General features: G+C 31.7%; 1 protein-coding gene across 3 annotated transcripts in view; it reads left to right on the top strand.

Annotated features, from left to right (window-relative positions):
- Positions 1–10,504, top strand: part of LOC106466873 (RNA polymerase II-associated protein 1-like) — a 120,245-nt gene that overhangs the window by 38,878 nt on the left and 70,863 nt on the right. For all 3 annotated transcript variants that reach the window (XM_022394944.1, XM_022394942.1, XM_022394943.1), the window contains exons 7-12: positions 3,237–3,389; positions 5,130–5,318; positions 8,190–8,255; positions 8,502–8,635; positions 8,893–8,994; positions 10,169–10,270. In XM_022394944.1, the coding sequence (XP_022250652.1) occupies positions 3,237–3,389; positions 5,130–5,318; positions 8,190–8,255; positions 8,502–8,635; positions 8,893–8,994; positions 10,169–10,270 (746 nt within the window). The remainder of the gene's footprint in view (positions 1–3,236; positions 3,390–5,129; positions 5,319–8,189; positions 8,256–8,501; positions 8,636–8,892; positions 8,995–10,168; positions 10,271–10,504) is intronic.

The following is a 10,504-nucleotide window of genomic DNA, read 5'->3' as shown; positions in this document are numbered from 1 at the left end:
TGATTCAAATCCATCAGGTTATTGCAAAAAAAATAAGGTCGGATACTTTTCTCACAGGCCTCGTAATATATGTTTTCACCCAACAGATAATGCATAACTACAGTTACTGTTTAACACTATGGTGCATGGCAGGGTCCACCCATTGCCTATGGACAAAATTGCACCACTGAAGTAAAATATTATAGAAAACAAGCTTATAGTCATTTACAAGTATTATGTAATTTTATACATTTAATTTTGGGTTGATTTCAGTTTGTGCTGAATGAAAAAAATTAGTGTTTGTCAATTTCCTGAATTATTTTCCGAGCATAATACAGCACTCTTAACCTTATCGGAGGAAATTCAAAATAGTTTTGAATAAAATGGAACCAGTTTGAATCATATAACTTCAATACATGTGTAATTTTATCAATTTTAGCTAATTACTGTTTTTCAACCTCAGTTGTCATGGTTTTATGTAAATTGCTTATATCTCAGCTGTTAGAAGTATTAGACGAGGAATCTGAACACATAATGAAAGCTCCGTTATTATTTTCTTTTCAACTTTATATGCCAATATGTCTTCCAATTCAGTGGAGACTTGCCTAGATATCAGAAAAAGTGATTAAAGTTAAACCTGGTGGTATGTTGCTAAATGAAAATATGATTTTGAACAATTTCTGCTAGAATTACAGTACTGATGTTTTACAACTTGCTATATCATTTTATACTTTATTTGAATTAAAATGAGGGACATACCACAATACCGGGAATCCCAAACCTGTGTGTTAATGAGTTCCCCAGATATTCATCATCATCATCATAGACAGCAATACATCGATAATTCTACCGATGCTTAGCTGCCACACAATCATGAATTATTATTACAAGAAAATGGAGACAAAAGTGGGATCTAACAAGCCATGAATACAGAAATGGTGGAGCACATACAGACGAGGGCACAGCATCTAAGCCATGCATACACAAGCACTCGGGACAAGTCCTCTGGGCGAGTCCAGCGACATCAGCGCGACAGCTTCCTTGCGGCTTTCACTGCCACGCATCATAACATGCCTTGCTCGCCAGTGGACTTGGCAGACAAACCAATAAGATGCCTACAGCACAACCGCCACTGAGCCCGGTTTCTCGCCATATCCTGCAGAGTTAACAGCCATTGGTCTGCGGCGCGCGGACCCCATCCAGGGAGTCTAACCCTGCCAACTGAAGCTAATCTACTTGTAAGCCCTTTCGTCTGACGGCTCCAGGTCAATGCCTGGCCCCCACGTACTCTACGCCAGCTAGGATTGGGGGTAGCAAAGAGTGTCCTATGTGGGAAGCGGCTCGGTGACATACGCAATACATGTCCGAGCCATCTTTTTTTGCTCAAGTTCACGAGCGTTCCTAAATCGGACTCTGGTCCAAGAATACGATCATGGACCGTGGAGTTTCCGATCCTCCGGTGCCAACCTATGCCAGATATTAGATATAACCCCAGATATTAGAATGTATAGAATAGACTCCTGGGATTTTTGGGGCTGTATTAACCCTTTTTATGACTGGAGGGGTACCACTGATATTTACCTGATTTTATTTTATCTCATAGTTTTTTATGCTTAACCAAATTCCTTGAAATTTCAGAAAAATATACTACATATTTCAACAGAACAATTGTATGTCTTCCTCAGGTATGATCTACAGCTAAATATACTGAATCCAATAGGTAGATTCACTTTCCTTGTCTTGTTGATAGTGTTACCTTGTGACATTTGTTTCCTTACAGCATTGGTCAGTTCTTACAGTCAGTCAATGTTATAATCAGCCAGCATAGGATATTATACTATCAATCCTTTTTATCTGGCTACTATATATTACTGCAACATTCTCTTGGGCAGAAGAGACATCACCTACTAAAGTGAACAAAGAAACAAAGCAACTAGAACAAGGTAATCTTAAGAACTTTCTGGACCATATGTTGCTGCCATATAGCACAGAAACTAGATAACCAAAAAATTTCTGTTATTACAACAGGTAGAAAATGTGATATGCCTGCTTCTCATAGGCATATCAAAGGTATCTTATGAGAAATTTAGAACACTTACAAACAACTCACAAATATTGGAATTTTTTACACCTTCTTTAGATCTTTTTTTTGTTGCTGAAAAAATTTTCATGTTGAATTATATCTGTTTATTAAAGAGATATGAGATACTAGGTAAGTACAATAGGCAACAGCAAAATATTTTGATGCCTCAAATCCTTATTGAATACTAGCTGAATGTCCATCATATGATGTTAAATGCTTATTTGTTTTGTTTCAGAGAATTTATTGTAAATAATTATTTTAATATCTTTTATAAAATTAAATTACATTATGATAAAAATTATTTTTTCTAGTATTTCCTGAAAAACATTTTTTTATGTATATTTTGCCATCAACTCTGTATGTATGTATGTCTGTGATATTTCATACTTGCATTACATTATATATAATTAAAAATGTAACATTATTTCAGCAAAAACAAACATTAGCAGGAAACATTTCTAACATGAAAACAACAGCAAATTGAAAAGTTAATGTCAAATGCAATTTAAACTTATTGAGAATTATCATATTCTGATTGTGCATGTGTGTATTTTTGTGTTAAAACTTACTGTCAATTTCAAAAAGAACACTGTTCAAGTATAGGCCATTGCAAACAGATGTTATTCTTTTGTAATATTATAAAAAAAAAAGAAGGCCTTTATTTCACAGATTAAATTTTCAATTCTACCTTTGGTGAAAAGAAAAGAAATCTGTAATATTGTAAACTTTAAGTTTTAGAAATACCTGTAGCATTGATTTTAATTCAGTGGTATAGAACACCTAAGTTGAAGAAATGAGGCTTTTTAGACCTAACGAAAGGTGTCAGACTAAAACATGCCAAGGTCTATTTAGCAACGTTTTTAGCCTAAAATGTTTTTTTAATTTATAAAAGTACAAAAACATTGACATTTGAGACCATTTTCCATTGTCATGATTAGTAAACAATCATCAGAGTGAAATAGCTAAGCCAACATTTTATACCTCAGTCTCTGTTTGCTGATTTAACAGTTTGTTTTATTTTATTATTTCCTCTAATTTTAAAAATTAATAGTTTGAATTCTCTTATAATGTTATTGAGATATCAGTACATCCTTTTGGTCCTAAAAGGTTAATGAATATTTTAAATTAAAAGTATTTATGAATAATTGTCATTGTACCATTAACATATTTGTAGCTTCCTCAAGTTTTATAGTTGATGGAAGTGGCTTAGACAGCTCTTGTTCTGGTGGTGTGGTGCAGAAGATTCATGAAGAGAATCTGGCTAAGCTTGCTGAAATGACTAATGAGGAAATTCTTGCAGCACAGAAGCAATTATTAGGCCAGTTAGGTAAAAAATATCCAACATATATATTATATTAACATTTATGATGTAATCTTAATGTTCTTGCTTAAACTTAAATGAAGATCCAACCAATGTACTTGATTTATACTTTTTTTTTACAATTCAGTTCAGCTTTTTCTTTCTTGAAAAATATATATATAAAACATATCTTCAAACAAGGGTGTGGAACGTATATTGCCCAACACCTAGGACAATGAGTTTTACTTTTGTTCTTTGCCTGTTGGAAAATGATGTTTTCTTATTGACATCATTAATTCTGTAGACTTCTATGGTTCTTTGCACATTGCTGAAAATTCTCAACTACAGAAGACTGACTACGTACACATAATCATTTAAAAATATGTACCTCTAAACAAAAGCTATATACATAAATTTACATATTCCTTTAATTCACAAAACTTCAGTCACCAATCTTACTAATTATAAGCAACAAGAAGTGCACTTAGTAAGAAGTCTAGCAGCGAGAGAGTAGTAGCTTTAAAACAATCAATTGTACTGAAAAACTGATGTATTTGACATACTTAGAGATATAAAACTAGATAACTCAAAATGTCTTCTACAATGATACAAGAGATCCACCATATTGATCAAGGGATAGCTGTATTACTATTATTACTGTATTATTGTTCAAAATAAAGATTTCTTCATATTAAAGATATTTTATTTCTTATTTCTAAATTACATTTGTGTGTTCCTTTCCTTCTTTGGTGAGATTAACAGGCTTTGGAAGTCATAGTGTTTGGAAAACATATATAGCAATTGGTATTTATGGTTCCTGACAATATTTAGTGGGACCCAAGAATAATCATTAAACATTGGTTTCGTACAGTTTCATATCTAAATATGTCAAATGTTTTAATACTTTTTTAATAAATTAGAAGTTTTTATACCTACTGTCTCACATAGCTGACTTTTGACTATTATAAGTGTCTTGAAACTTTTTGTCACTAATTAGTGAAATCCTGTCACACTGTAAAATATGGATTTAAATTAACTCCCTAAACAAGAATGGATGCTGCCATTGTCCGACTGAAAATCCCAATTTAACCATTGGACGGTGACAGAGTCTTTTAAAATTTATGTCTCTTTGGCTGAAATGTGAAATGTTCTGTATCGTGAAATTCTAATGACTGAATGATAGTTTTTTTTATGTTTTCATCATAGCACACTCTATGAAGAGATGGCATGGATGCTTATATTAAAGCAATACAAAACCTATCTGGATTGTCTTCTCTTACAATAATTTGTAATGGTTTTATTTAATGAATATCACACTTGATTTCTTATCACTGTTTGTGAAAGTTGAAAAAAAACATATTTTCTCAAAATTGCAGAATTGTATCTGTAGCACTATGCAAAATCTTAAGTTATATTCTACTTTTTTGTGTTTTGTAGGATGGGGAGGAGTTAAGTAGATTTTTTCACAATTTGTTTCTTAGACTAAAAATCATTTTCAAAAATTCAACATCCCTGTTTGGAGTTCAAATTATTCATTTGTATATTTATTGTGGTTATTATGTAATTGGGTTGTTTGGATATTCTAAATATCGAGCTCAAATAATTTAAATATTTAACTTAAAATGAAACCTAGACTCCTAATAACACTTTTTGTTAGCAGTTGTGTTAGGTTTAAGTGAAGAAGATTGGTTTGTAACAAAAACTCAAGACTGTAGTTAATCTTTACATATTTATGTGTGAACATAATTTCCTTTAATTTCTGTTTAGATCCAAGTATTGTTAGGTTTCTTAAAAGCAAGAGGAAACAAGATAAGGAAACTTGTCAAGTAGACACTAAAAATCAGCAAGAAATTATGACCATGGGCGATGAACAAAGATCAAGCCAATTTTCAGCCAATAGAGACCACATCCTGGCTTCTGAAGTGGAGGAAACACGAAGTTCGTCTTCAACATCATGTAATAATCTAGTAGAGTAATAGTGCACAACATAAGGTCCAAAAAAAGACCTACTAGCTGCTTTAATCTAGCCTGCAACCATTTTAATATTATTAAAAAATAGCCCCCCTTAAAAATAAATATATGTTCTGTTATTTGTTAATGAACTACACTGTTATTGGGTCTTCTTTCTTCTTAAAATGTGTGTTAAAATGTCTCCTGGTGTTAAAAAATTACAATCGATTCTGTTGCAAGGAACTTTCGTTTGTAGGTTCTTTTTGATTATCTAGTAGAAATAAATTCACATTCAGGCAACTTATTGTTTAAAGTAAGTTATTTATTTTCTTGGTTAAATAACTCGCAAATAAAACTTAAATTTTCTAAAATGTGTTTTTAGTGTTGTGTATCAGATTTTGGACCTTGGTCACTTGGCTTGTTTTTCCATATTTGGCCTCATAAAATTACATGTAATACTGTACTAGAAAGTGGATCTTATGACAACCTGAGAAGTCACATTTTTACACGAATCTTCCAGATTGCTGATATTTTAAAAGCTACCAGATTAGTTTATGCAGTAGCCCTCTTTCCTGGAATTGCTAGTGTAATAAATTATGAAGCTAACAGACTGTTGACAAACTACAAGAAAACGTTATGAATTGATTTGTAAAATCTTAAACATTTTATGTTTACATTGTTGGGGAAAAGATTTTTTCATCTATGGGGGAAATTATATTAAACAAGTTTAAAGCCTTACCATGTTATCCCAGTCTATGTTATCATGTAGGTCATACTTTATATGGCAACTTTGCATCATGACAATAGACCTGCAGTATCCATTACAAAAAGTTCCATTGTATTGCTATCATGTCCAAAGCACATCACTCCTCCATTCCAGCTTTCTATGTAGTGTGTAGGGATGAAAGTTTTCCAAGACCTGTTTCAATTTTGATTAACCAGTTATTGTAACTGACACTAATTGAGGTAGTTGATGCTCATAGGTAATAGATTATATTAGTTAATCAAGTTAAATGCTCATCTCTATTCAGTATGTACTGTATGAATGCAGTTAGTGTTCATTGTTTTGTATAAAATTGAATATAATACATACTTTAGTAGTAATTTGTGAATCCTAAATACATATCAATCCTCATGAAGCTTAGCAGTGGTTACATGTGGACAAAGTAGAAAAGGAAAAACTAACGTGGATAATTTTGTTCCATTTTTCATTTCTTAGCACAGAAATCCATAAGCACTGGGTCCAGCAACTTGACTGGTAGATCTTCGTATGGAATAACACAAATGTCTGTTTCATTCTCCATCTGTATAAGATATGTGGCATTGATTGAGAAATATGAATGGAAGACTTATCATGGTTAATCCTTATCCTATTATCCATTTTTCCATACAATGCTGATATTTTTATGTGATACACAGGGCTCAGAACATTGGTTTGATAGTGAGCAGAGTTCATCTTGACCTTTGCATCCACTCTTCTGATCCATAACTTGTCATTAGTGTAGTATCTAATCATGATCGTGAATTCTTTAAAAAAAATTTTGCAACATGCCGTGTACCATTTCTGAAATGTTTTTTTTCACCAACTGATCAGTGAAAAATGTAATGGGACTTGTTACTGTTATCAAAACAGTATTCATGCAGTTGGTCATCCTTTTCTGGATATGTCATAGAAGCAACTTCTTTGTGTACAAGTGATTTGTGTCTCTTTTTTCCTGATGGAGATCCTTCTTGATTATGTTTCATAGTGTTGCTTGAGAAACATGGAGGATGATTTTTGTCTCTGATCTTTGTGTTTGTGGATTCTTACCTGTTACTAGACCAGCTATGGTAAGGAGAGCAGTCTTTTTTTTTCTTGATAGTCCTGGTGCCCCAGTTTGATTCATATTCTTTTGTTTTCCAATGCCATTAAGAATTATCCCCATCTTAGAAATTCTAAATACCTGACTTAACACGCCCTTATGGTCTGAGTGTACAAATATTTTGTGTCAGAAAGGGCTGTTACATATCCTTCCCAAAACCCATGAAGTTTCAAACAATCTCAAAATGTAGTTCTGATACATTCTGTGAATTTATATTGACTGTGTTCATGTAACTTGCTGATCTGCAGATTCAGACTCAATATAATATACTCCAGTAAAAAATAAGTGCTGTAATATTCAAGTTAAGTAGTACTTTGTGCTATCTACAAATGCTGTAAAGATTAACAGATTTATAAGCACAAATTAAGTAATGAAGAAGAAACAAATTTACAAAATATGAAGATGAATACCCTGAGTAATTTTGATGTGCCATATATGTCATTTTCAAGGGTATACTGTGTGTGTGTGTGTATAGTGACATCTTCCGAGTGTTGTTTTCTCAGTATGATTTCTTCATAAATATTCCATTGAAAAATGTTTTCCATAATGGATTCAGTCGGAAGTCCATATCATTGTGTATGAGCTTGTCTGCATTCTTGTGTATGTCAATAGATAGAGAAAACAACACTCGTAAGATGTTGCTCTACCACACACACATAGTATACCCTTGAAAATGACATGTTATGTTGAGTGGTCATCTTCATATTATGTAAGTTTGTGTTTGTTCTTCATTACTTAATTTGTGCTTATAAAGCTGTTAATCTTTAAAACATTTGCTGGAATATTGGTTACTAAACTTGATAGCCTTAAAGATTATGATGTTTTTGCAGTATATTAAGTAAAGCCATATTCTTTAAATTTTTAAAAGATTCTGAAACAGTAGTGTTTGTAGTTCTTAATTTCATTCTTTTGTGTAAAATTATTGTGTATACTTTAGTAGTAACTTGTGAAGTTTTATTATTGATTACAATGCAGTTGTACAGTTGTTTTTGTTGACTTTTTTTCTGTTATATAGGTATAGATATGAAAGACAAATCTAGTGAAAAGGAGATAGTGGATTCAAGTACTACAGGACATAAAGGTAAACCCATCAGAGAGCAAAGTGGGTTTCCTACCACTATAGGAAGATATGTAGTTTTATTCCTCACAAAATTCTAATGTTTATTGGAAATCTTTGAAAGATTGATACCAGACCTTGTAGATATTTCAGTGTGCTTGAGCATGATAAGTTAAATTCGTTGAATTTTCTTTAGTGATTTAATTTTCTAAAGATATCATGTATTAATTTAGTTATTTTAATAAAATTACTTTTCAATTTACTTTCTAGACATTGAGTTGAATGAATCAGGACTACCGATTAATCCTCGTGAAGCTCAGCAGTGGTTACATATGGACAAAGTAGAAAAAGAAAAACTGGCCTGGATGACTTTATTACCAAAACCAAACCTAGTAGATTCCAAGGTAAAAAAAATATATATATATATATATATATATATATACACAAGTTTTAAGGCTACCTTAATGTTCATTGAGTCAAAAATGTTTGTTTAAAGTCATAAGAATTAAGATTAAAATTACTGCCTTTTAATTCCATTACTAAAATGCCCTTAATATTACCATGCTGTATTTACCTTAGCAGTTACACTAAAGATATTTCTGTTGGCATCTTGACAGAGTAAAGATGGTGAACTTAAAATATTGGCAATATATTTTTATAGACAGAGTATTCTGCTCGATTTGACTTTGAAGGAAATCTATTGCGTCATGATATTGATCTGCCAACTCAACTTGGTCTTCATCATCATGGGAAGGAACCAGAGGTAGGAATCAACAAACTCATTTATTTGAGATGTTATTATCGATAGTAATCAGAGGTTGGTTGTAGCTAAACCATTTTTTTATTTTTTCTTGTCATATATAGGAACCTGAAGCTTATAGCAACATTTATTTGTATTTTTATCATATATAGGAACCAGAACAGGTAGTTGACAGACCATCTCTTTGAGTTCTTGTTGTGAATCAAATCTAATGTTTGTGACTTCTGATAAATCACTTACCTGAATACCATAAAAAAAAGCTAGTTTTGATAGAAACTAATTACTTTTTTTTTTCTGAATCTTTATCATGAAAAAGAAGCTGAAGGTTTATTCATTTGAGTGTTTAAAATAAAAGGGAAATTAGTATTTCCTCTAGTATTTATAGTATCTGATAACTTTAATATTTGTGTGAAATCTAATTACAAAAAAAAGTTGGTTGCTAACAACTTGTTTGATTATTACTCTTTAAAAAACAGCTGGATTTGGCAGAGAAAATTTTTTTAACAATTTTAGTATTTATAGTAGAAAAAAAAACTAAAGTTGATAAAAGAAACATAATAAACTTAGATTTTAGGTTCTCAAACAGAGAGATATGACAATTAAAATTAGAATAAATTTCCACAATAAAAATCAGAACATTTTAGGATAGGACAGTGTTTTGTAGACTAACAGTATCTTAAAAGATAAACCAGGATGATAATGAAATTCCTACATAAACTCTCCCTTTAACTATATATTTTTCTTAACGATTCACTACTGTTCATTATAGGTTAAGCAGTACTTTAACCCCTTATCATCCATGGAAAGTTTTTGTCCATTACCGTAGCAATGCTTTGACCACAACAAATCAGGTGCGAAGCACTTAAATGGTGCATGAGAGATTTGGCATACAAATATATGTATGTGTGTGTGAGTGTTTGGAGATGATGTCTAGCATGCATAAATATACAGGTGGAGATGATAAAGGGTTAAAAGGTACTTTAAAATCTCCTGTTATAAATAGCTTATCAATCAATATTATTATTGTATAGAGACCAGCTAGTGATTAAGACAAACATTTATTTCCTGGTATTTTAGATCCTCAATTTGAATTCAGTATCTTTAATAATCTGAAAATATGTTATTTTTTCAGTTACATGTTAAGAGTTTTTTCATGTATGTTAACTGTTCGAAGTAGGTGGCCGGTTACACAATAGAAGAACTGTTTCGTATGTCTCGGAGTTCACTGCAGTCACAACGTGTAATAGGCATACGGACATTGGCTCAAATTCTTAGTAAGGTAAGGATAAGGGTGTGGAAAACTTCTTGTTGATGGGACAAGATGCTAGAAAATAATCAGTTTGTTCTTTTTAAAAATCTAATTGAAAATACTTATCCCACAGAACAAAAAAGTGGAATGTAACTTAAGATTTTTCTTTTATTTATATATTTATTTAGATTTATGTGTATATATGTGTGTGTGTGTGTTTATATATATATATATATATATATAACACATATATACGAGAGTATA

The sequence above is a fragment of the Limulus polyphemus genome, unplaced genomic scaffold (genome assembly GCF_000517525.1).
Source record: "Limulus polyphemus unplaced genomic scaffold, Limulus_polyphemus-2.1.2 Scaffold2407, whole genome shotgun sequence".
NCBI lineage: Eukaryota > Metazoa > Arthropoda > Merostomata > Xiphosura > Limulidae > Limulus > Limulus polyphemus.
Note: the sequence above shows the minus strand (reverse complement) of the source record. Positions and strands in the feature narration are given on the sequence as shown.